This window comes from Panicum hallii, chromosome 3 (genome assembly GCF_002211085.1).
Source record: "Panicum hallii strain FIL2 chromosome 3, PHallii_v3.1, whole genome shotgun sequence".
In the NCBI taxonomy this organism is placed as follows: Eukaryota; Viridiplantae; Streptophyta; class Magnoliopsida; order Poales; family Poaceae; genus Panicum; species Panicum hallii.
Window position 1 is genome coordinate 54983113 of NC_038044.1, and position 27560 is coordinate 55010672.

Below are 27560 nucleotides of genomic sequence, written 5' to 3' on the forward strand. Positions count from 1 at the left end.
AGGCGATCTGTACTACGAGATGTCAATAGGCCATTTCTTTAATAAAAAGGAAATATGTCCTTCCTGTGCAAGTGCCAGTGTATTTTCTTTCAGCCATACTGCTGATTACACAAATAAGGGAAAAGAGCACACAAACAATCAGAAATTATCAGAAGCAAAGTCTATTATTGAGATGTTCATGGACTATAGGCGTTCATGTTGCTTTGGTATTGATAGTCACGGAACACTTTAGGATGCCTTTAGGGTATTGCGTAGTTTTATAGCTCCTCCCCTGATGCTTTATCCACGTCTATTCTAATTATTTTGACATATAGCGATGCTTGTATTTTTCTAATTATTATTGTGATATATAGGCGCTACTTAACTGGACATGTAAAAGAATTGTAATTTGTGATAACTTTATCATGCAGTGTGGATTTTATATATTAGTTTCCGGTACTCAACGCATGTTCTACATATTTTTTTTTTTGAAACGTAGACCCCCATTTTGTACTGGTGCTATATTTTCTAGACTGACGTGGCGGGATCAATACCTGCCAATTGGCACCCGCAAAATAAAAAGTGCCATATGGGCCTCGGGTTGCATCTCCTGCCAACATTTTCGTAGGGCCATCTTTTTTCTGGGTACTATGGAGTTACAACAAGTGGGCCGTCTCAGCCCATTTTTCTGGTTGGTTACTAAATTTAGAAGACAAAATTAACCGGGCCGGGCTGCAGTTCAGTTTCATGCCACATTCCTTCCGGCCTTCCAACGTATTATTCTGGCCCGGGCAAGTTGGCCTCTGGCGTCTGCGGTGCACGCGAGAATGCCTGGTGACGTGTTCCCTTCATCCGGACATAGAAATGAAAGAGTTTGCCACGTCCAGCCAGCAACGCTCCACCGCTCTCCCGGGCCTCGCCGCCCTCCGCCGCCACGTCTCCACCCCCGCAGCTACGTGTCGCCGACCAGAGCTTCCCCCAATCCATGCAAACACACAGCAGGGCTTCTGGGCTCGCAGGATTGCAAGAACATCCCTCTCCGTCCTGCTCTCCCGGCTGACACATCCATTCACTGGCACGGACAGGGTCTTGTCTTAGCTGAGTTCCCAGCCGACCAACAGATTTGAGGAGCCGTGTGGGACGCCATGGATCTGGTGAACGGGTTGCTGAACTGGGTGGGGACGCCGGCCATGGTCGCCAGCCTGTTGCTCTTCTACCCGCCCTACTACCTCTTCAAGACCTGCTACTCCTTCCTCTCCTGGCTGTTCCCCGAGGACGTCGCTGGCAAGGTCGTCCTCATCACCGGCGCCTCCTCCGGCATCGGCGAGGTGACTCACTGCCTGAGACTTACCAACATGCGAGATGCTCTGTTTTCCCTTTCTAAATTATTTCTTGCAGTGTTAAGTATCTTCGAATTTGATTGTTTATTACTGTTTGCGTCAGCCTTGGATTAGGAGCTTAGAATAACTGAGCTTTACGTCTACAAGTAAACTAGTACTCTGTTCATCTTGGGATTACTCTGTTTCTTCACTTCTTGCAACTATGTCTGTACAATTGGCGGTTTGCTGTAGTTCAGTTGACAGAACATTTAAGAAACCCATGAGGACGATGAAACTGTTAGGCTGTTAGCTTCAATTAAACTGTGATGTTTTCTGCAGCAACTGGCCTACCAGTACGCGATGAAGCGGGCCTCCCTAGTCCTAGTCTCACGAAGGGAATCAAGCCTCCGTCAGGTTGCCGACCGAGCAATCGAGCTTGGTGCACGTGACGTGATCGTTCTACCAGGCGATGTCGCTAACCCTGATGATTGCAAGAGATGTGTTCAGACCGCAATCAGTCACTATGATAGATGTAAGCACGATTATCGAACAATTATGGTTTGGCTTCTGAATCACCGTTGCAAGCAGCTTCCCTTTGTGTATCTAACGCCGCTTGATGTTCGTATTCAGTGGACCATCTTGTGTGCAATGCTGGCATTGCGAGTGTGGGGGCGTTTCAGGAGATTCCAGATGTCAAAAACTACAGTTCCCAGCTTGTAATATTTTCTGAATTCCAGTTCCTTTGTTTGATTGTTTATCATGGTATCCACAGATACTGAACTAATAAGCCTGTAATGCCTTTTCAGGATGTGAACTTCTGGGGTTCAGTTCAGACAACCTTTGCTGCACTCCCATACCTGAAAAGGAGCCGAGGGAGAATCGTTGTCACCGCTTCTGCAACAGGATGGAATCCTGTCCCGAGAATGAGCTTCTATAATGTAGCACAATTTTCATTCATTTCACCGTACTTCAGTATGCTGATACTTGCAACTGATGTCTGTTTTGTCTATGTTTATGTTCAGGCTGCTAATGCTGCACTGATAAACTTCTTTGAGACACTGCGAACCGAACTCGGAAGCGAAATTGGAATCACAATAGTAACGCCTGGGTGGATTGAGTCTGAGATGTCGAAAGGGAAATACCTCAAGGAGCAAGGTGAAATGGAGGTTGATCAAGAAATGCGCGATGTGAGAACACTGCTACTCTCAATTGATGAGATCTGCCATTTGGCTGGAAGTTGGAATTAACACATACAAATATGTACTGAACATGTCTATGCTTCAGGCTCAAATTGGTTTGTTCCCAGTGGAGTACGCAAAGAACTGTGCCAGGGCCATGGTGCAAGCGGCTTGCCAGGGTGAGCGCTATCTGACCGTGCCGGCATGGTTTAGGACAATGTACCTGTGGAGGGTGTTTGCGCCGGAGATCGTCGAGACCTGCTACCGCCTCCTGTACATGCACGGCCATGGCGCTAGGCAAACCGACGCCCCGAGCAAGACCATGGCGGAGGGTGGTGGGAAGCAGCTGCTGTACCCACCTTCGCTGCGCTCCGACGACGTCAAGACCGACTGAGGTCCGGTGCACAAAGTGCAACTTGCTTGTAGGCTCTTTCAGCATCAACTTTTTACACTTGATCGGCCCATGGAATAGGTGAAGTACAGAACTCTGGTCGAAAACTGTTATCGTTCTGGTCAAGTCAATATACCGTGTACCTGATAATGAATAAGACATGCTCTGGTGGTGGTCTGTCATCGTTATGTGTAACCAGTGTCCTGCTTTGGAAGTAGTCTGAAGTTTTCTTGATCTCCGCTCCAAAATGATCCTTTGCGTCTGAAAAATCATCACTTCTTTAATAGTAAAAAATTGCTCCGGGTAAAATCAATTTGGAATAGCTACCAGTAAAAATGGCAAGGTTCCAAAGTTCTTTTTGTGGGGAAATAATCATCCTCAAATTGCTAGATAAATACAAGGGCATCACAGCAGTGTCTCCACGTATTCGAAAGACAATTCTTTCTATTGCATGACCTTTGGAGTGGATGAGTACAATCAAGTTTTTTTTTTTGAGAACTTTACTCTTTTGCCTGGAATAAAAACTTTGCCTTGACATAAAGCTGTTTCTTTCTATTGCATGACCTTTGGAGTGGATGAGTACAGTCAAGTTTTTTTTTTGAGAACTTTACTCTTTTGCCTGGAATAAAAACTCTGCTTTGGCATAAAGCTGTGGGCGCCCAGCATCTTCAGTCTATTTCACCGGTCCTTCGACCAAAGCTTGTGCACAATATTTTGTAAGTAAAGGAAATTCGCTGATTTGGAGCCGTTGCCTCGGAAGACAAGTTGTAGGCTACAATCCTCACAGTGGCACATATATTTGTGGATTTATCATATTGCGATGAAGCCTAGCTAAAACCTGCCAGTCCACGATGAAGAGCACCGGATACTTGAGCAGCTACAAAGCTGTTCCTTAACTGATGAACAACTCTACTATTACTAAATTGGAGTTTTAGGAGGCTTTTTTTGAAACCTTCACGTGAAACCACTTAGCATTCTAGATGGACAAAAATAGAGAAATCCTAAAAATTCTTACAAAAATTAGAAACATCCGGCCATCAATCCGACAACTCTAATCATAATAATTGTTGAATCTGTTATCTTTCATAATAATTTATCCACCTGCCACTATAAAAATAGACTAAAGTAACTCTATAAACATGTATCTAAATTACCTACCTCTGCAATTACAAAAAATCTAGAAGAATCTTCTAATCTTCGTGTAAATTGCCGACCTATACCATTATATAAATAATGCAAATAACCCTCTAAATTTGCATATAAATTATCCAACTATGTTATTATTAAAAGTTAAGCCAACTTCTAAATCTGAATCTAAATTCTATAATTATAACAAAATATTAAAAAGCGCCAATGTAAAATTCTAAATTACGATTTCTATCATTATTAATATATTATTTATATAAAAATACTACCCACGACATGTGTCACCATGTATTCATGTATGATAGAAGAGATAATAATAACAATTACAAACAAATGATTCAGTTAAATATATACCAAACACATATGGAGGTTTGATGCAAAATGAACTCTATTACAACTAGATAATGATAAATATGTATTTTTGAGTATGTGTTAGAATATTTAATAGATGAAATGGGGTGTGGGATAGATAATTATAATCATTAGCTATAAATTATTTTTATATTAATTCTAATTAGCCTGTGCGGAATACGGGTTGATAGGGTAGTATGGTCTTAATCTAGAGTTGTGGTGTCTTCAAAGCACACAAAGCATACAATAAAACAAAGGGGCATAGATAATTATCACATCACGTCTAAATGGTTATACCTGGTTATATGGCAGATAGGCTTTAACAAAGGGAAACTTTTGAGAAGAAAAAAAATATGGACCTATCAAGCCACAGATATCTTTCAACGGCACATTCCAGATTTGCATGCCATTCCAAAATTCGTTGCCTTTCCTGCTTTGGTTGGGGCCACGTGGCACTTACTTGCAACAAGTCTCCTGGAGTCAAGCACGGACCCTCGGTCAATGCAGCTCAGCCCAGTTGGGAAAATTGTGATTTCTTTACCTGATTCAGATTGACAAGTGGGTGACAATTTGGTGGTTCCCATCTACAACTCCTTTACGGAATTGCAGCAAACAGTAACAACCCTTGCAACTCTTCGACTTCTCCGATTGCTCCCCGTCTTGCTGGTAGCAACAGTAAACCCCAGTGCTCCTCCTCGCCGCCACCGGAGATGGCTTATGTGCGTGCGGACCTTGCGCCTTGTGCTCCGGGGGGCTTCAATGAGCAACATGTTTGCTTACAAAGTATTAATGTATCCTATGTAACACTGGTGGCAAAGAAGGAGATTCCATTAACAGCTGCAGATTTCAGACCAATTTCACTTCTCAATTGCTCTACCAAACTTATCACAAAATTACTGGCCCACAGATTGCAGTTAACCATCAGAAGCATCATTCATCTCAACCAATATGGCTTTATCAAGTCTAGAATAATTCAAGACTGCGTTGCTTGGTCTTTTGAATATCTACATTTATTTCACAAATCCAAAAAGGAGCTGACAATTGTTAAGCTTGATTTTGAGAAAGCATTTGATAAGGTAGAACATAAATTTATTCTGAAGGTAATGGATAGGGCTGGAAAAATTGCTCCTGACTCGTTAGCTCGCTTGACTCGTAGCTGGCTCGGCTCGGTCTAATTCCTAACGAGTCGAGCACAACTTTGTGCTCGTTAGTATAACGAGCGAGCTCGAGCCGGCTTGCAAGCTGCTCGCGAGCCGAACGAGCTACACGTACAATATGATTTCCACCTACATTATACGCCGTCTAAAAGCCAAGACTCAGTATTTTCTTTGTGCTTTTGTGTTTGTCCAATGTCCATTGAATGGACTGATCAATTTATGTATCTGAGAGATCAAGACTTAGTATTTTGTAACATCTTTACTTATAATAGGCTAGGTTATGGGCATATATTATTGATGGAACATGTATGGTTGATGAATCATGAAAGTATCGCCAATGGAATTATATATGATCCTAAAAGTATGAAAATAGAACCATATATTATCCTAATATTTTTTATTTGATGTGTATAGATATATATCACCTGGGAGAGTATGTCAGTGTTTGGCTCGCGAGCTGCCGGACTGAGCCAAGCCGAGCAGGCTTTTGTGCTCATTAGGATAACAAGCCGAGCCGAGCCAGCTCGTTATCTTAGCAAGCCGGACCGAGCCAAGCCAGCTCGTTATCCAGACCTAGTAACGGAGCACAAAGGATTTTGGCCCAGATTGCCAATGTGGATGAAAACGATTCAGTTCAGGCACATCCTCTATTCTCCTAATGCACTACTAGGAAATGTATTTCATTGTAAGAGAGGAGTAAGAAAGGGAGACCCTCTTTCACCCCTGTTATTTGTTTTGGCTGCTGATATTTTACAGTCACTAATCAATCAAGCAAAGGAACAAGGTAATTTAAATCTGCCACTACCTACAGGAGCTGGAAATGATGTCCCAGTAATTCAATATGTTGATGACACCCTAATAATTCTAGAGGCCTGTGAAAATTAGTTAAACCATTTTAAAGGAATACTAGATTCATTTGCTCAGTCTTCTGGCCTAAAGGTTAAATTTTTCCAAGTCAGTTATGTTACCTATCAATATCACTGAGGAAAGACTGCAATCTCTTGCAACTACACTATGTTGTTCTACTGGAAGTTTGCCTTTCACCTACTTAGGCGTCCCACTGGACACAACAAAGCCAACGGTACAGGATTTCTGCCTTTAGTGAAAAAATGTGAGAGGAAAATTTTGGTCATTTCAAACTTACTTTCTCAAGCAGGAAAGCTGATAATGGTCAATTTAGTAATTTCATCATTTTCAACATTCATGATGTGCTCCATGAAAATACCTCTCACTGTGATCAAACAGATAGATCCGTACAGAAAACATTGCCTTTGGAGAGGTTTAGATATAAATTCTAAGAAACCACCCAAAGCAGCATGGAAAATGGTATGGTTTCCAAAAGAAGAGGGTGGACTAGGAGCCATTGATCTCAGAGTTCGAAATGAAGCACTTCTCTTGAAAAATCTAAATAAATTTTTCAATAGGGAAAACCTGCCTTTGGTCAATCTTATTTGAGACAAGTACTACTACCTAGTGCAGTAAAAAAAAGTTCATTTTTGGTGGCGAGACATCTTGAAACTCTTATATCTTTATAAAGATATGGCAATGCCAAATGCTTTTTCTGGCTCATCAACCTTTTTATGGGATGGTATGTGGAATGGTTTACTCCTAAAGTTAAGATTCCCTGAGTTATACTCTTTTGCCAGGAATAAAAACATCTCCCTACGGAAGGCCAGGTCACTGCCTCATCTCGATAACATCTTTCACATTCCTCTCTCAGATGAAGCTTTTAATCAGTACATTGATCTTCAAAGCTTGCTCCTAAACCTTGCGGATTCTACGGATAATGGTATCTGGACATACATTTGGGGCCAACATTACTCTTGCTCAAGAGCATATCGGCATCTAAAAGGCCACTTTGAAACACATCCGAGTTATAAATGGCTTTGGAAATCTTGTTGTCAGCTAAAACATAAAACTTTCTTCTGGCTCCTGCTGAAGGGCAGACTTAGCACAAGAGGATTGCTTAGAAGAAGAAACATGTTCCTTGAAGATTACAACTGTGCAATTTGTGGTGCAGGTACTTAAGAGACCCTAGAACACCTCTTCCTCCACTGCAACTTCACAGCCCAATGTTGGGAATCATTGGGTTTAGACACCGACCTGAATCTAAACCCTTTACAGATCCTGAAAATCTTCAGAACCAACCTGCAAGTGCCATTCTTCATGAAATTAATTATTTTAATATCCTGGAGCATCTGGGTCTCTAGGAATGCTCTTATTTTTTATTCAAAAGTGCCTACAGTTTATAGAGTGGAGTTGTTTAAGCATAACTTTGCAATGGTTATCCATCGTGCAAAGGCCAGAAATGTACCCTCCATGACAATATGGCTGGAAAACTTTAGTGCTGGCTAGTCATTTGTAATCTCCAATTTTTTTTAATATATATCCAGTAGGGGATCTCCCTCTCCTGTTACCTAAAAAAAACAATTCAGACAATGCCGCTTCTCCGAAGAATGCTGGAACTTCAGCCGTTTTAGATTTTGAAATACTTCAAATACCAACTAGCTCAGCCTCTCTTATGGAGATTCTTGTTCTGAATGAGTTATTTTTAATCTGTTCTTAATGAATTGGAGTCATGATTTGGTTTTAAAAACATGGAAAGTTCCTAGTGGATAGCCGAACCGATGTCCTGTTATTCAAGGAGATATGTTCGGTTGAGGGTGAATTGGAGTGGAACTTTGACCAAGGGGGGGACAGAGGGTCTGTCTCTGTAGTCCTAGACTACTAGTCAACTAGAAGGGTCTGTTTGAGTGTTTGTTAAGATTCTGACTCCTTACAAAATGACTGACTTTAGCTTTAATAGTGAAGCGACTTTTTTTGGTGATATGGATAGCTTTTATAACAATTAATACTTAGGGATGGAGAAGTCCGTAAAGCTAATTTTTTTCCCACCATATTAGTATAACTTCTTTTTTTAGTTTTAGAGACTTCTTAGGTGAAGACATCCTTTTACACGCATTTAGCAGACTTCACCTAAAGCTGATAAAGCAGCCAGTGAAAACCCTATCAAACATGCGCCCCCAACTTTTGAAGAAAGCATGCATCAGAGCTCGAATCAATGGACATTTCCAAATTGTTGCACTCATCCTCGAGGTTCGGGAGTGTATGCCCATGTATGCAGTATAAGAGCATTGAATCAATGCCTTCTTCCATTCTCCAAAGATTGATCACGCTTTTCACAGAAAGAGACAACCTTCTTAGCTCCAACCGAGCAAGTTCTGATCACTGGGAAATTTTTGGAAGATTCTTTGTTAGTATAGACATGTACCTCTTTTCCTTCGTATTCTGATCCATCTATGGAGAAGAAAACAAGCAGCCAACACCAGTACGGAGACAACCCCTATGGTCGCCTAGAGTCAAGATTTGCTCGCTGTGTAATGACAGTTAAAACCAAATCAAGAAATTAGAGTTACTAATGAAATTGTGGAATCTGTTTATGTTGCAGTGAGATGGAGACGATCCGAGCATAAAGGTCTAGGGTGCTGTAGTTAACTTTTGAAAACTTTGATCCCCAATTTACACAAGATAATTCTGCTTTATAAAAAGCAGAATTAAAATTATTTTATTTCAAAAAAATAAACAAGATAATTGTTCTGCAACAAAATTACACAAGATAAGAACTAACTTTTGGCACTTACAGAAATGATTTTATTTAGGAAAAATACACTTTCAAATAATTGCACTTTCAGTGGTTTTTCCTAATCACGTTTTAGAATTTTTTTGCTAAAGTGTATTTAGGTTATATATTTAGTAGCAATATCCAATAAGTACGTATGTTTGGGCTTGTGCAGGTCGACTGACAGGTTGGCTGTGTTGAAAAACGTGTTGGCCGTCTTGTAGCGCACCGTGCAGCGCGGCACCAGGATGGCACTGGTGCTGATGCCGTGAGGCCCAGAAAGCACCAATGTTTCCATTCCCGCATTGGGGACAGCACCTTTCAAAAGCAGAAAAAATTGCCGGACATGTTCATATGACAAGACACTAACACGTGGAATCAACATGTTCGGGTAACTAAACCTCGTGGCGGGTATCTCGGAACAACTAAGATCCGACGGTTCGGAGCGGCGTGGTCACATGCCGCCGTGCGCATAGAAAACGCTCTCTTTACCGTATAGTTTTCTTTAATAGCACCTCCAATTTTTAAATCTTACCTGTTGTTCTTCTCCTGTCTTGACTGGTGATCCTCGTGAAGGTCGCGGAGTTTCCGAGTTTTGCTGTAGCGTGACTCACTCCCATTGTAACAGGTCACGCTCGTGATATGCTCATTGTGCTTTGTTGGTGGATAACACCGTCGGAAGAGATGTCACAACAGCCCCACATCCTCATACTGGAGCATTCGTAGTTGCCAGCCCGAGCGAGCTGAGAAAGCTGCTAAATTGCTAAATTACTGCTGCTGAACAACAACCACACGAAATAGACGAAGACAATGATAAAAGCGTAAATAAGTGTATTGCATCGGGTTAGCTTGTTCCATCATGTACAGAGTTCCGCGTATTTATACTAGAAGCATATTACAGGTTTCTACCCTACAACGGTTCTACCCTGTAGGATATTCTAGGACTCCATAGTAATTTTCCTTCTGACATCCCGCTTTTCGCTGATCCTCCCCTTGGGTCTCAACCCGAAGTCTCTGGCAGCTTTGAGCGTCCCGGGCACAGCTTCCCTAGCTTCTTGTTGATTCCTTCGTCGATCATAGGCTCGGAGCCTTCGGCCTGCCGCAGAAGGATCCTGGATCACCTTTCTCATCCCTCAAACCTTGAAACATATTAATCCGCGGAATAGCGACCCCTCGGTCGATTAAGGGCGGAAGGTAGATTTGACCAATCGAAGGTGGCTTCCACAACATTTTTGTGAAGCTTTTTTTTTCTGAAATACGGTACAAACGCAGACACTCATCTATATTCATCTTATAAATATACGCACGTGACCTTACCCTTATGAGCATCATGAGAAGACAGAATCGGCATATCTTGATATTGATGAAGTCATCATATACGTTTCGCTATCGACTAACATGTCAACTACCGGTAAAAGAATAGAATTGATTAAATTCTGGAATAAATTTTAGAAAAATGCCAGCATCAGTATCAAGTATCAAGTCGAGAACTTGAATCCATATCAATAGGTTCCACCGTAAAAAATCTTATCAGCTAAGTTGTGCTCAATTCACGTGCTTTTGCCGGTTTAGGCTTCTATTGTTGGCGTTTTGGGGCATGGCCAAAGTATTCTCTTTGTCGCCGTGGGTACTTCCAAATTTCACCACAATTGAGACGTGGAGCCAGCTACTCCAAAGCCCTATGATGAGGCAGTGTGTCGGTTTCTGAAACTTGAAATCGGTTTAAATTATCTGTTGCCCCTCAACCCTCAGTTTCTTTGAACGAATGGTGGCTGTTATTGTAATACACGTTGGTTTGTTGGTGGATGGACAACGAAGCTGCTAAAGAATGACCTTTCACATCAGGGCAATGACTTCACTCTTAGTTGACTTCATTGTTTATATACTGGTTTCAACTCACTTTGCCGACCATTACGAGTGTAGATCATTTCGTAGCATATATGTACGTGGAAAGAATTTCTTTTTTGTCTCTCTTAAACCAAAGTATAGTGCCTTTTAAGTTCAGACTGGTTCACGGAAATTACGGTCTGAACTTTAGTTGTTGCGTTGGGAGTTTGTTATGGGAGGAAAGCCATCTCCGGGCTTGGACTCTGCTAGCTTTTGTGTCAACGGCTTTGGTCCATGCAGTCAACTTTACGTTTCGGTGCATCATCGCATTATTACCGTGCGATTTCATCTGCCATTTCCAAATAGAAAATGCTCCAGCCTATCCAAATTACTATAGTGAGACTTGTGACGATCATGACACTAACGGATCAGGATGTACATGAGCAACAAGAAATTCCCTTGGTCCAAAAGAACACCTCATACAGTTGCTCTGCTATTACGCAGGGCCTAACATCGGTTCCGTACTTGTATTGGGGACTACCATCTTTCACAAGCGCCCTCCTATAAATACCTAAGTTTGCTCATACCATTCCATCCCATGCATCAGAAGAAGATTCGCTGTGTTCGAAACATTGAAGCGAGCTCTGCTAAAGCCAACGACATGTCGCGGTCCATCAAGCTCATCGCTGCAATCTTTCTGCTGCTCCTGGTTGCGCGAGGTAAGCACGCAAACATTCAGAGTGTCGATCAATCACCAAAGAGAAATTGTTTTGCTAGAAACAAAATGCCAGCTCCCCTGAACTTTTGCGCTGAGCGAGTTCAAATTCTGTAGTCACAATCTGGCACTTTGGTAAAAGAGCAGTGATGTTTCTTCTTGTTTTCTGTCGGACTATTTTCTTCTCTGAAACTTTTCACATCGTTCTACTCTGGATATCGACAGCGGAATGCCAGAGGTGTACGCCGTCGAGCATCAGCGTCGAGCAGACCAACACCGGGAAGAAGGCGGGCGGGATCGACACGGTGTTTCAGGTGACGGTGACCAACCGGTGCCGGTGCGCCGTGAACAACGTCTACCTCCGGTCCAACGGCTTCTCGAGCTCCACCCCTGTCGACCCCAAGATCTTCCGGCGGGCCGGCTCCGGTTACCTCCTCGGCGACGGGCAGCGGATCCCGAGCTCCAAGTCCGTCACCTTCCAGTATGCTTGGGACCATTACTTCAAGATGGCGCCGGCGAGTGTGCAGGCCCAGTGCTAGGCTTTATGTGGCTTCTAAAATGAAGGCCTTTTTGGATCACGAATTTAGAGTTTGCAGGTTAGAATAAAGTGGCTTCAATCTATATCTGTAATCCAAATTATATTAAGAACAGACAGCTGAATCAAATACTCGCAATGTTTCTATAGCTCGATCACCAAAAATTTCTGAAGCTGTAGAGGTGACCTTGGACTGGAGCTCTACCAAACATGCCATATACTGTATTGCTGTAGAAGCTGCCTACAGTAGTCAAAATGAAGAGTTACAGTTGGCCAACTCGATATGTAATTTATTTGCAGTGTCACATTGCATAACTTTTGAGTCATGGTTTCTTTTTTTCTGAAGAGCACTGCACAGCCGTGTGTAGCCTAATTCTCCTCTATCGTTGTATTTGCATTCCTATTTGCCGGCAGCCACGTATCTTACTAGAGGTTCTTTTAAACCTCCACGTAAAGTCATGTAGGATTCTAAATGGACACTCTAAAAAGATAGAGAAATCGTAGAAATTCTCACAATAATAAAAAACATCCAGCCATCAATTCGACAACTCTAATCATAATAGTCACTTATCTTTCCTAATAAATTACCAACCTCTGCCATTATAAAAATAGACTAAAATAATCCTTAAACATATATCTAAATTACTGTTGGCGTTTCTTAGCATCATCATCAGGATTGTTAATCCCGAGCGATGGCACCGGAAACGCCTGTGATATTTCTTACGTCACAAATAAATCCGCAAGCGCACGGAATACCATTGTAGCATTTTACCCGTGAGTAATCTCGGGTGTCGTATTTATATTTCCACAGGGAAGGTGGCGGTTATAGAATTAGTAAGTTGATGATCAAATCTTGGTTGATATTCAATTATATAAACAGGGGTAACATAATATATGGATAATGAGGTAGTATAACATACAAGTTACTCAAGCTTAAACTCAAGCAAAGGCATAAACAGGGAGAAAGGAAGAAGAAAGCTACTCGGAATTTATATATTTCTATCTAGATATATATCTAGATATACAGCTCATACTATACACTCGTACACATACACATGATTATCCTCAACTCTAGGCTCCCAGGCACTACCGGGAGAACCGCAAATGACTGGCAGAGGAGCTGCCAGCCAACTCAGCTACTTTATAGACCTGCTATAGCCACTATCTAAACGGGGAGGGTTACGCTGGACGGACAGGGTTGTCACCACCTGCCGCCTACCTCATCAAACGATGGGATAGGACCGCATGCGGCAACACTAATTAACCCAGACACCATATCAACATTAATGAGCGATACTCTAGTATCCCACACAGAGCCCCCACCCTCCGGATAGACAGATATCATACTAGAGCAAATATACGAATACCAGAACCGTTGCCGTGGCACTAGATTACTCTTCTAATCATGCAAGGTATAAGGTATGAATATAAAGTAATGATAGCATACATGTCTGACACCGTAGAAGATAAACTATGCAAGTATATAAATTTATAAGCTAACTCTATTAAATATATCCGAGAATTACAATGGAGAGGAAGAGCTAAACCCATACGGAATACTCATAGGCAAACTCAAGAACCCGAAGAAGAGCTACTTCGGCCTAAACTCCACTAGTCTATGGACTAAGCAAGAGAGAAACTTGAGAGAGAGCAACTTGAGGTGTGTCTTAATTCTACCCTCTTCTCCTCATAGTTATAGGTGTGTCCAAAGGTGTTCTAGCCATGCAAATAGCTGAAGCCTTGGAGAACCGGTGCCACGTTGAAAAACTAAGTCGGTGGAGCTTGGGCTGGTTCGGCCAAACCAGGTTGGGTTCCAATCGGCCTCATCTTTTGCTGAGTGGCTGATAGGTGGGCCCTCATGTTAGTGGTGCGCATGGCTTGACGCTACTAAGGCGGTTGTATGTCCTGGTGAGCCCTTTGATCCATATGAGGCTGAACAGTACGTTCTGATTGGTTCATAACTTTTTATTATCGGTCAAAACCCACCGGCGAGCAGCGACAGGCAACACGAGGAGCCGGGAGGCTTCCGAGACGGCTGGTGGGTCTCGATCCCTCGGTCAACGGCCCAGAAGTCCGGCACACGCCCTGGCTTGGTGAAGTGCTAGGCGTGCCACCTGACCTATACCTGATCAGGAAGGTGTAGAAGTCGTTATCAATTATTTTCCTGCATGCACAGCCATGTCAAACGTTAGCCCGAGCCACGATCGGCTCTTAAAATGACTCCCAAGATCAGCCAGAAGAGCTGATGGTGCCTCCGCACTGGGTCGGACCTGTCCTTGTACCAGGTCGGACCTCTGGGTAACCCTCAAAATCGGCTGAAAGAAGCCGATTGTGCCCATTTAACAGATCGGATCTACTAATATTCGAATGTCCATACGAATCCGATGGAAAAGATAGAAGCTTGCTCCGTAATCACCAAACTAATCCAATCTACGACAGTAAAAGTCTTCACCGTGCAACCGGAACGTCCTACGCGTGGTTAAGCCTAACAAGCATGAAAGATAACAAGACGCTAACCTAAAAAGAGACCTAAAAACCAACTAATAAGCCGATTCCCGGAACAATCCCTTCTTAGATTACCATAAAGCACCAAACATGCAGCCGCAACATTCAACCCGTTTGAAGGGACTAATCATACGGATATTAAACCGAATCCTTGTAGTGCAAAGAATTACCATAACAGATTAGAACTACTAGCTGAGAACAGAGCAAGGCGCCGTCCTTGCACCTAGGATCGCGCGCAAGGGCAGCTAAACGATTACGAACAGCAAGCAGAGCATAGATATATTATGAAGAACTGATGTAGTATCATAATCGTTTAGGATAACTAGTGTTACTCACCATCAACAACGGTTCAGCTCGAGAAACACAAAGATAAACAGATAAACACGACGCTGCCCCGACCATGCGGAGCATGATCGGAGCAGCATGTTGATTACCTGGAGAAACCCTTGGGGAAGGGGTGGTGATGTGCCGAGAGTTCGTTGTGAATATTGAATGATTGATTATTGAATTCTCATGATACATATTTATAGTCCGGAGACTTGATCTCTTTAACTAACCCTATTTATAGAGATTACGATACAATCTCTAACTTACCATATTTAAACTATCCTTACTAGTCACACGGCCATCCCGGCCCTTAATACGCTCGCACAGGAGTCGACTCGCAAACTGTCACGATTGTCTCCTTCAGCCCATGTTGCTCTCGGCCCATCCTCTAGCCCAGTCATGCACATTCAACCCTTCATTCAACCCAGTGGGACCACATCGACCACTTCATTGACTACATCGACTACTTCATCGATTACATCGACTACTTTCTTCGGCTACATCGACTTCCTCTATCAAGATGCCGAACGAGAACCCGATTACCTATGAAGAGCTGTCTGATGAGCACAAGCAGAAATATAATGATATAAAGGCTCTCTTTGAAGCCGATCTCATTGGCTCATTCGAAAGGACCCGTCACCACAGCATCAGATGGAAGGGATTTTCATCTGAAGGTGCGCTCAACGAGGTGGATTTGTCTACTCCTACAGAAGAATGCACGAGAGCTCTCCGCCAGGAAGTGAACTACATGGTGGCTCATTCGTTACATCGACATTCTGAGAGTTTGGTAAACACCCTTGAGCGCGTCGCGGTACGTGTAGTGCAAGAGATTATGAAATACCAGTACTCTCCGACAGGACCTGCTTTAGGGAGTCACAAAGGGGAGTTGCCTTCTCAAGCGAGGCCACCAGTGCCTTACGCATTTGCAGCTCCAGAGCAACATAGTTCTCTAGCATACGTCATATACAAGGTAGGAGGTGACCCTGCTGATCACCAATTCTTCAGTGAACCCCCCAAGGAGGTACCGCATGGGTATGTTTGTGCGTACATACCGGATGGCGGTAACCCGGCGCAGCCCACGCAGAGAACAACCGGGGGAACATCTGTAGTCGATGCCGACAAACAGGCATGTAACCTGAAGCCATTTGGGCAAGATCATTGGCCTCCGAATTTTGTATTCTTGGTATCCAATAGAAATTTATATATCCGAACAGGGCCATTAGCTCCTGGCATTGTCTCCACAAGGGAAACAACAACTCACTCTCGCATCGGTACGCTTCCGTGAGCTGAGAGATGACCAGTTTCGAATCCCCAAAAACTTCTACTGCTTCTGCTCTGGCCTCAAGAAGTAATTTCATACCTCTGTGCACCGCTTCATACTTGGCTAGAGTGTTGGTGCAAGGTGTTGGCAATCTGATTGAAAAGGAATATGTTGCCCCCCGAGGCGAAACAAGCAGGATACCTATGCCAGAACCATCTCCACAGACCGACCCATCAAAATACATTGCCCATGCGTGGATGGAAAGCGCTGCTATGTCTGAGCTGGTCCTTTCTGCAATGAGGTCGGCGAGCGCCTGTCCTTTGACTGCCTTCGCAGGTTGGTACCTGATATCAAACTCTGAGAAAGCAAACATCCATTTATCAAGTCGGCCTTTCAACACCGGGCCCGACAACATATGCTTGATAACATCTGATTTGCAGATGACAATCGTTTTGGCGGAAAGCAGAATGTGGCGGAGTTTCGTACAGGTAACGAATAGACAAAGGCATAATTTCTCAATTTTGGGATACCTAGCCTCTGCATCTAACATCCTTCTGCTGAGGTAAAAAACAACTCTCTTCTTGCCATCATGCACTTGTACGATGACTGAAGCAATAGAAGTGTCACCTACTGACCGATAAACATGGAATGGCTTACCCTGCTGGGGTAGGACTAACACGGGCGGTTTGGATAAATACTCTTTGATATCTTCAAATGCCTGTTGTTGCTCTGCCTCCCAGCGGAACTCGTCATTGGCTTTAATCTTTACCAACTCTATGAATGGCTCGATTCTTCCTGACAGATTGGAAATAAATTTCCTGACAAAATTGATCTTGCCAATGAGTTGTTGGAGTTCCTTTTTTGTAGTAGGTGGCACCATTGTTCTTACAGCTTCTTGACTTTTTAGGCCGATCTCAATTCCTCGTTCATGAACTAGAAACCCCAGGAACTGACCGGCCGATACACCAAAAGCGCACTTCTTTGGATTCATTCTAAGCCCGAACTCCCTGGTTCGTTCCAAAACTTGCCGTAGATCGCCCAAATGCCCCTCAGCTGATGCAGATTTCACCACCACGTCATCAATGTAGATTTTCACCAGCTTACTAATCAAGTCATGAAACATATAATTCATGGCCCGTTGGTATGTAGCACCAGCATTTTTCAGCCCAAAAGTCATAACCACATACTCGAATAATCCCACTGCACCTGGTACTCTGAATGTGGTCTTATGGATATCCTCTGGAGCCATAAAAAATTGGTTATAACCAGCGTTGCTATCCATGAAACTTAACATCTTATGACCAGCAGCTGCATTAATCAATATCTTCGCAACTGGCATCGGGTACTCATCCTTTGGTGTAGCTCTTTTGAGATCTCTGAAGTCCACGCAGACTCGCCACCAGCCATCCTTCTTCTGTACAGGCACAACACTGGAAATCCATTCAGCATACCTGCATGGCCTGATAAAGCCTGCTTCTAACATCTTTTCGACTTCTTTCTTGACTTCTTCTAGGACTTCAGCCTTCATTTGCCACGCTCGTTGCTGGAACGGCCAAAATCCTAGCTTAAGAGGGAGCCGATGCTCAACAATACTTCTATCCAACCCGGGCATCTCTGTGTAATCCCAAGCGAAACAGTCCGTATATTCTTTCAGCAGCACTATCATCAGCTCTCGCAACTCTGGATTCAACTTCTTGCTGATAAATGTTGGCCGTGGCTTATGCCCAGGACCAATGTCGATTTCTTCCAACTCGTCAGTAGATGTAAATCCGTATCCTAGTTTTCCTTCATCCATTAAGTCGACACTGCAAATAAACGACGAATATGATGTAAAAGGATTCGGCCGATCGCAGGGACTGGCCAACTTGTTCTTTTCATTAATTTGTGCCACTTTACAATCAACATATGGCCGGCTGCTCGAGCGGGCCTCTTTGCGATCGTATAATGATGTAACATGGTTGACAAAAACAATTCAGTTCTTATTCTTTGGGGCCGATCGCAGGGATCAGCCTCTCCTGTTACCTTGGTACAATCTAACTTTGGCACCCCATCTACTCCATAAGGCCAGTGGATAAGACCAGCCTCACCCCATTTTTTGTAGCTTCCACGCGGTCGCAGCCTTCCAAGCTAATCCCTGAGATCGGCTCCTGGTCTTCCGCATCCCAGACACTCATGGCGGCATGTGAAACTTCAACGGAATCGTCCGCATGGACCACTTCTACTTCATCTCCATCCCATTGAATTAGACACTGGTGCATTATGGAAGGGATACATCAATTGGCATGGATCCAATCTCTCCCAAGCAGGATAGTGTACGAGCCCTTGCTGTTGACAACAAAAAATGAAGTAGGGACGGTCTTGCCTCCTACCGTCAAATCCACTCTGAGGACTCCTTGCGCCTCCGAAGTTTGTCCGTTAAAGTCACTCAACGTGATGTTGGTTTTGATCAGATCCCCAACAGAATGCTCCAATCAGCGCAGTACTAAGTATGGCATTATGTTAACTGCCGCTCGTGTGTCGACTAACATCCTACTGACAGGCTGGCCATTTATGTAATCCTTGAGGTATAAAGCCTTCAGGTGCCTGTAATTCCTCTCTCGGGGCTTCTCAAATATGACAGGCCGTGGCCCCATGTCAAGCTGAGCTACTAGCACCTCCTCACGGCTTGGTGCATGAAACTCTGCAGGAAGAACAAACACCATGTGTGCATCAGCCGATGTCCTCACATCGGCTTTCGACTTCTTAGGATGCCAAACCTTCTTAGAAGAACTCGTCTCTGCTTTTTGAGGGCGGTGAACTTTCTCCGCCAAATCCAGTCGCGCCTTCCTCAGTGTTTCCAAATATTAGGCCTCGGCTTCTTCCAGGCTGCGCAACCGCTGCACCCTCCGCTTCTAGGATCGGTTAAGCCCGTCAGGGCACCAGCGTGGTCGGTGATATTTGTCTTCCTCATCTTCTGAGTTCCCCCCTATGCGTGATGACTCAGCTTGTCCATGGCGGGGCTGCACTGGTCCTAAACGCTAAAAAACTGAGGCACTTCTTGCATCTTGTTTCTGCGACTTGCACTCTGGGCAATCCTCAAGAGTGGGTAATCGTTTCATGCTAGAATCCTAATAGTACTTGAAGAACGGGCAATGCCAATGATCTCGCGTATCCTCTTGCTTCCTGAGGCGTTTCCCAGTGCGCCGCTCGTACTCTTCTTCTTCAGTCTCGCGTTGGAGACGCTGTTGATATTGATACTCGTACCTTCTCAGAAGATGAGAGGAAACTGGTCGTTGATTCCTGACGTGTCTCACCTGCTCTTCGGTGATATAGTCCCTTTCTTCTTTTTGGGGCCGATCGCGGGAATAGGCCTCCTGCTTCCTTGCATACTGACGTGATGTGTGTCCCGCCATGTTAATATCAAATATAAAATCCAGCTGACGACGTGTTGACCGATCGTACCCTTCCACCATGTTTACATTCGGGAATGGTTGAGTATCAACCTTCATGGTGTACTGCCCCAAGATTAATCGGCCTTGCTCAATAGCCGATTGTACCTGTCGCCGGAGTTCCTTGCAGTCACCGGTACTGTGAGTGAAAGAGTTATGGCACTTGCAATATGATCTCGCCTGGAGCTCCTGAGCTGTTGGGATCTTGCAACCTTCAGGGAACTTCAACTGCTTCTCTTTTAAGAGCAAGTCAAATATTTGTTCGACCTTGCTCACGTCAAAATCAAATCCTTTCGAAGGTCCTTGTGTTTCACCCACTTGCAGGACACGGGTTTTGCCCCCCGTGCCCACTCTACAACTGCTATCTCTTGGTCGTCCCCAGAATCTTCGGAGTCTACAGCGTCAACCATTACTACTTGACGTTTGAACTTGTCTTGGTATAATTCTGGGTGGCGTTGCTCGTATACCGTCATTTTCTGCACCAGATGTGCCAAAGAGTTGAACTCCAGCTGGAAAACCAGATCTCTGATTGGTTTTACCAACCCCAAAGACGCCAATTCAACTGCCTCTTTTTCTGAAATCCGAGTCGAGTAGCACCGGTTCTTAACTTCTCTGAGACGCTGTTGTTAGTCAAAACCCACCGGCGAGCAGCAACAGGCAACACGAGGAGCCGGGAGGCTTCCGGGACTGCTGGTGGGCCCCGGTCCCTCGGTCAACGGCCCAAGAGTCCGGCTCACGCCCTGGCTTGGTGAAGTGCTAGGCGTGCCACCTGACCTATACCTAATCAGGAAGGTGCAGAAGTCATTTGTAAGCTATCTTCCTGCATGCACAAACACGTTAAACATTAGTCCGAGCCGTGATCGGCTCTTACAATGACCCCCAAGATCAGCTAAAGAAGCCGACGGAGTCATCGTACTAGGTCGGACCCATCCGGACAACAGGTTGAACCTTCGGGTACTTATCAGAATCGGCTAGGAGAAGCCGATTACCACATTTAGCAGGTCAGATCTACTAAACATATGATCATTTGCACAAATCCGAAGGGAAAAATAGCAACATGCTCTGCAATTACCAAGCTAATTCAATCTACGATGGTAAAAGCTTTCACTGTATAACCGGAACATCCTACGCGTGGTTAAGCCTAACGTACATGAAAGATTACCATACGCTAACCCAAAAAGAGGCCTAAAAACCAACTAACAAGTCGATTCCCGGAACAATCCCTCGTCAAGTTATCATAAGGCACCCAACATGCAGCCGGAATATTTAACCCGTTTGAAAGGCCTAATCATACAGATATTAAACCAATCCTCTGTAAGACAAGGAACTGCCATAACAGATTAGATCTACTAAGTAATAACAGAGCAAGGCGCTGCCCCTACGCCCGAGATTGAACGTAAGGACAGCTAAACGATTATGAACAGCGAGCAAAGCATGAATCTACTATTCGAAATCATTGCAGCATCATAATCGTTTAAGATAACTAGTGCTACTCGCCATCAAAAACGCTTCAGTACGAGCAACACAAAGATGAACAGATAAACATGACGCTGCTCCGACCATGCAGAACATGATTGGAGCAGCATGTCGATTACCTGGAGAAAGCCCTTGGAAAGGGGTGGCGATGCGCCGAGAGTTTGTTGTGGATGATTGATTCCCTTTATTGGTTCTCACGATACATATTTATAGTCCGGAGACTTTGATATTAACTAACCCTAGCTGGTTACGATTCAATCTCTAACTTACTATATTTAAACTATCCTTACGGCCATCCTGGCCCTTGACACATTTGCACAGAGGCTGATTCGTAGACCATTACGATGATTTCCTTCAGCCCATGTTGCTCTCGGCCCATCCTTTGGTCTAGTAAAATTATAGCGATAACACATGCCCCCCTGGTTTCGGCAATGATAGTTCCAAAACCATTGTTTCTTTGACTTTTCGGACTTGTGCACGCGCGTACTGCTCCCAATGCCGTCAGACGCGGGCCTTCGACTTCCAAGGCCTGTACACACGCACCACCTTCCAATCTTATTGGGCGCAACCCTTTGTCTTCTCCCTCGGGAAACGCGATAACGCCGCTTCGCCTTCCATCTCTGCTTTTATAAACCGGTATCAGCGGATTTACTTCCACCCATCTTCTTTCCCCGTGCATTAGCCGTGCTAACTCACTTTGCATCCCCCGATAATGGCTTCCTCTTCCTCCGTCTCTTCCAACTCCCCTTCGTCTTCTTTCATCATCTCCATCACTTCTCCTGACTCTGAAACTATCTCCGTTACTTCTCCTGACTCTGAAACCTCCAGGGAGGTAACGCCAGAGTTCGATCCAATAGCTTCATATGAAGATCTCGCTCCTCTGCATTGGGACGCAGAGGAGTGGGACTACAGCACCTAGTCAGAGGATGACGAGCCCCTGACCGACGATGAAGACCTCCAGATCCTTCTTCACGGGGCTCTGGACGAAGATGACGACGACTCCTGGGATGGCGACTTCTTTTCTTCCTCGGAAAATGATACCCAGATCACTTCTTCAGATTATGATTCGGCAACAGGAGGGTACCTTCGTGGCGGATCGTCGTCTTCAGAGGACGGTGAGGATTCCAGGGACGACGCCAGCCATAGCAGCGATGATGGCGACGATAGTAGCAGCACTGGCGGCGGCGATGGCAACAGCAATGACAACACTAGCATTCCTCCCCCGTATAAGCGCCGCAAGACCCTAGGGTCTTACTGGTGGTAGTTCATAGGGTCTTTCGCCATTGCGCGCAGAGCCGGTAGATCGGCTTCTTTTGTAATCATCTTTTGTAAATAAATCCTTTGTTTCGGCAAGCCAATCTCTGACTTTTTTTAATCTTAAAGTCCGATGGCATCGCACCGGTCTTTCCCATTGGATTATCCGATTCTAATCCCGAGTTTTCTCTTTTATCCCGGGTTGAAAAAATTTCAAGAACTCGAGTACCTTTTGAAATATCCCTGTTAATAACAAGAGTACTCTACAGTCGGCTTCTTTCCTTGTTATTGGATCCCATTCCCCAATTGGGTCAAACAACACGAGTACCAGGAAAACCTCGCGAAGAAGTTGAACTTATTCTTTTAAGATCAAGGGACTCCTGCAATCGTCCTCTCTGTTTTTATCAAGACCAAAAATTGGCAAGACCCAATTACTGCTTCTGAAGTCGATGGTTCAACATCGGCTATTCAACCTTCCATTCTGTGTATGGACCGGCACTGCTTTTCTTCTACTTGCTCATCTTATTCCATCCTGCAGCCTGATGCGTTGCACCGGCTTCCAAAGTACTCGATAAATGCTATCTTGCAACCTACAAAGTACCCGACTAGATCAACTCGATGTACTGCAAAGTACTCGATCATGTCCTCGCAAACTACCCTGATTATATTAGTCCGTAGCCTGATGCATTACATCGGCTTCATCACTCGTCTTCCCACATGCTCGGGAAATACTTCTTGAGATGCTGACCGTTGACGGCCACTGGAAATTTGATGCCATCTAATTCTTCAAGCATGTATGCGTTCCTCGGCAGAACTTGATCAACTCTATAAGGCCTATGCCAATTCGGAGACCATTTACCGTATGCTGCATCCTTAGTCCCAAATGGTAGCACTGCCTCCCACACTAAATCCCCAACTTGGAATTCTTTCGGTTTAACCTTCTTGTTGTATGCGCGGGCTACCTTGGCCTTATTTTCTTTGATCTTTTCCAGCGACCAAAGCCTGAGTTCTGTAATGTCTTCCACATTGTCGCTCATTAGCGCTGCATACTCTTCAGCAGTCAACTCATTCTGGAACTCTATTCGTCTTGAACCGGCCGTAATCTCCCATGGCAATACGGCCTCCTATCCATATACCAGATGGTATGGTGAAGTTCTTGTTGCCCCGTGGCATGAAACACGATAAGCCCATAATGCTTCTGATAATACTTCATGCCAGCGCCGTGGGTATTCATCAATCTTCCTTTTGATCAGCTTGATCAAGCTCTGATTGGACGGGCTTGTCCGTTTGCTTGAGCATAGTATGGAGATAACCTGATCAATTTAATCCCCATGTCGGCAGCGAACTTTTTGAATTCATCAGATATGAATACTGATCCTCCATCTGTTGTAATGGTTTGAGGAATCCTAAACCTATGAATAACGTGTTCCTTGACAAAATTGATGATGTCCCTCGACGTTACTGACTTCATGGGAACAGCTTCTACCCATTTGGTAAAATAATCTGTGATGGCCAAAATAAACCGATGGCCTTTACTAGATGGAGGATTAATCTTACCAATCATGTCCATGCCCCAGCCCCTGAATGGCCAAGGCTTGATGATGGGATTCATGGCCGATGCTGGTACTATTTGTATTCTTCCAAACCTCTAACAGGCCTGGCATCCTTTGTAGTACTTGAAACAATCTTCCAATGTATCAGGCCAATAATATCCCGAGCGCCTGACCAACCACTTCATCTTGTGAGCTGATTGATGAGTCCCACACGTACCTTCATGGACTTCATGTAAAAGCCGATTGGATTCAATCGGCCCCAAGCACTTAAGCAATAATCCTTCTAGAGTCCTATAGAACAAGTCGTCCCCTATCAAGACGTACTTCATGGCTCTGTAGCGTATCTTCTTAGGTGCCCCCCGAGCCGGATCCTTCAAGTAATTGAAAATATCGGCTCTCCAATCTCCCTGATCCAACAGGTTTATTGGAAAATCAGCTCCATCCGCTGTGTCCTTGTAACCGGAGGCCATTTGGGCAAGATCATTGGCCTCAGAATTTTGCACCCTTGGTATCCAGTAGAAGTTTATATATCTGAACTGGACCATTAACTCCTGGCATTGCCTCCACAAAGGAAACAACAACTCGCTCTCACATCGGTATGTTTCCGTAAGCTGAGAGATGACCAATTTAGAATCCTCAAAAACTTCTACTGCTTCTGCTCTAGCTTCGATGAGTAACTCCATACCTTTATGCACCGCTTCATACTCAGCTAGATTATTGGTGCAAGGTGCTGGCAATCTGATTGAAAAGGAATATGTTGCCCCCCGAGGCGAGACGAGCAAGATACCTATACCGGAACCGTCTCCACAGACTGACCCGTCAAAATACATCGCCCATGCGCAGATGGAAAGCGCTGTTATGTCTGTGCTGGTTCTTTCCGCAACGAGGTCAGCCAGCGCCTGCCCTTTGACTGCTTTCGCAGGTTGGTACCGGATATCAAATTCTGATAGAGCAAACATCCATTTGCCGAGTCGGCCTTTTAACACCGGGGCCGACAGCATATGCTTGATCACATCTGATTTGCAGATGACAATTGTCTCGGCAGAAAGCAGGATGTGGCGGAGCTTTGTACAGGTAAAGAATAGACAAAGGCATAATTTCTCAATTTCAGGGTACCTTGTCTCCGCATCTAACATCCTTCTGCTGAGATAAAAAACAACTCTCTCCCTGCCATCCTGCACTTGTACGACGACCGAAGCAATGGAAGTGGTACCTACTGACAGGTAAACATAAAACGGCTTACCCTGCTAGGGTGGGACTAACACATGCGGTTTGGATAAATATTCTTTGATATCTTCAAATGCCTGTTGCTGCTCTGCCCCCCAGCGGAACTCATCATTGGCTTTAATTTTTACCAACTCCATGAATGGCTCAATTCTTCCTGACAGATTGGAAATGAACCTCCTAACAAAATTGATCTTGCCGATGAGTTGTTGGAGTTCCTTCTTTGTGGTAGGTGGCACCATTGTTTTTACAGCTTCTTGACTTTTTAGGCCAATCTCAATTCCCCGTTCATGAACCAGAAAACCCAGGAACTGACCGGCCGATACACCAAATGCACACTTCTTAGGGTTCATTCTAAGCCCGAACTTCCTAGTTCGTTCTAAAACTCGCTGTAGATCTCCTAAATGCCTCTCAGCCGATGCAGATTTCACCACCACATCATCAATATAAATCTCCACCAGCTTGCCAATCAGATCATGAAACATGTAGTTCATGGCCCGTTGATATATAGCACCAGCATTTTTGAGCCCAAAGGTCATGACCACGTACTCGAATAACCCCACTGCACCCGGTACTCTGAATGCGGTCTTATGAATATCTTCTGGAGCCATAAAAATCTGGCTATAACCAGCATTACCATCCATGAAACTCAACATCTTGTGACCAGCAGCTGCATTAATCAATGTTTCCGCGACCGGCATCGGGTACTCATCTTTTGGTGTAGCCCTGTTAAGATCTCTGAAGTCTACGCAGACTCTCCACCAGCCATCTTTCTTCTGCACAGGTACAACATTGGAAATCCATTCAGCATACCTGCAAGCCCTGATGAAGCCGGCTTCTATCATCTTTTTGACTTCTTTCTTGACTTCTTCCAGGACTTCAGCCTTCATTTGTCGTGTTCGTTGCTGGAACGGCCGAAATCCTAGCTTGAGAGGGAGTCGATGTTCAACAATACTTCTATCCAACCCGGGCATCTCTGTGTAATCCCAAGCGAAACAATCCGTATATTTTCTCAGTAGTATTATCATCGCCCCTCGTAACTCCGGATTTAACTTCTTGCTGATAAATGTTGGCCGTGGCTTATCCCCAGGGCCAATGTCGACTTCTTCTAGCTCGTCAGCAGATGTAAACCCGTATCCCAGCTTTCCTTCATCCATCAAGTCTACACTACAAATATACAATGAATGTGATGTAAAAGGATTTGGCCGATCGCAGGGATTGGTCGACTTGTTCTTTTTATTTACTTGTGCATCTTTACAATTAACACATAGCCGGCTGCTCGAGCGGGCTTCTTTGTGAACTGAATAAAAATGTAACATGGATGACAAAAACAACTCGAATTCTATTTTTTGGGGCCGATCGCGGGGATTGGCCTCTCCCGTCTCTTTGGTGCAAACTGACTTTGGCACCCCATCTAATTTGTGAGGCCAGTGGATAAGACTAACCTCACCCCGTTTTTTGTAGCCTCCACACGGTCGCAGCCCTCCAAGCTGATTCCTGAGATTGGTTCTTGGTCCTCTGCATCCCAGACACTCATGGCAGTATGTGAAACTTCGGCAGAGTCATCCGCATGGACCACTTCTACGTCATCTCCATCCCATTGAATCAGACATTGGTGCATTGTAGAAGGAATACAGCAATTGGCATGAATCCAATCTCTCCCCAGCAGAACGGTGTATGAGCCCTTGCTGTTGACCACAAAAAATGACGTAGGAACAGTTTTACCTCCTATCATCAGATCCACACTGAAAACTCCTTGTGCCTCCGATGTTTGTCCGTTGAAGTCACTTAGCATGATGTTGGTCTTGATTAAGTCCCCGACAGAATGCCCTAACTTGCGCAGCACTGAGTACAACATTATATTGACTGCTGCTCCTGTGTCGACTAGCATTCTGCTGACGGGTTGGCCGTTGATGTACCCTATGAGATATAAAGCTTTAAGGTGCCTGTAATTCTTTTCTCGGGGCATCTCGAATATAACTGGTCGTGGCCCCAAGTCAAGCTGAGCCACTGGCACTTCCTCCCGGCCTAGTGCATGGAACTCTGCAGGGAGGACAAACACCATGTGTGCATCAGCCGATGTCTTCACATAGGCTTTCGACTTCTTGGGCCGCCATACCTTCTTGGAAGAACTCTCTTCTTTTTGAGGATTATGGACCTTTTCTGCCAAATCTGGCCGCGCCTTCCTCAATATTTCCAAGTATTGGGCTTCGGCTTCTTCCAGGCTACGCAGCCGCTGTACCCTCCGCTTCTGGGACTGGTTGAGCCCATCAGGGCACCAGCGTGGCCGGTGACATTTGTCCTCTTCATCCTCA

General features: G+C 44.6%; 2 protein-coding genes across 2 annotated transcripts; both read left to right on the forward strand.

The window, feature by feature from the left end:
- Positions 1 to 886: 886 nt before the first annotated feature.
- On the forward strand, positions 887 to 3075 carry LOC112886860 (11-beta-hydroxysteroid dehydrogenase 1B-like). The gene is made up of 6 exons (XM_025952872.1): positions 887 to 1307; positions 1638 to 1830; positions 1929 to 2014; positions 2105 to 2236; positions 2321 to 2485; positions 2583 to 3075. The coding sequence occupies exons 1-6, from the start codon at positions 1125 to 1127 to the stop codon at positions 2868 to 2870; spliced, it is 1047 nt and encodes a 348-aa protein (XP_025808657.1). The 5' UTR covers positions 887 to 1124; the 3' UTR covers positions 2871 to 3075.
- An 8502-nt stretch (positions 3076 to 11577) lies between these two features.
- Positions 11578 to 12485, forward strand: LOC112887848 (TPD1 protein homolog 1A-like). Its single transcript, XM_025954125.1, has 2 exons — positions 11578 to 11686; positions 11908 to 12485. The coding sequence occupies exons 1-2, from the start codon at positions 11629 to 11631 to the stop codon at positions 12219 to 12221; spliced, it is 372 nt and encodes a 123-aa protein (XP_025809910.1). The 5' UTR covers positions 11578 to 11628; the 3' UTR covers positions 12222 to 12485.
- The last annotated feature ends 15075 nt before the right edge of the window (positions 12486 to 27560 follow it).

Bases quoted from the DNA above. Each gene is read 5' to 3' on its own strand.
- LOC112886860 (XM_025952872.1), top strand. From the start codon at position 1,125: ATGGATCTGGTGAACGGGTTGCTGAACTGGGTGGGGACGCCGGCCATG. The intron at 1,831-1,928 runs GTAAGCACGATT...GTTCGTATTCAG, and splicing joins AATCAGTCACTATGATAGAT to TGGACCATCTTGTGTGCAAT. The intron at 2,486-2,582 runs GTGAGAACACTG...TCTATGCTTCAG, and splicing joins TTGATCAAGAAATGCGCGAT to GCTCAAATTGGTTTGTTCCC.
- LOC112887848 (XM_025954125.1), top strand. From the start codon at position 11,629: ATGTCGCGGTCCATCAAGCTCATCGCTGCAATCTTTCTGCTGCTCCTG. The intron at 11,687-11,907 runs GTAAGCACGCAA...GGATATCGACAG, and splicing joins GCTGCTCCTGGTTGCGCGAG to CGGAATGCCAGAGGTGTACG.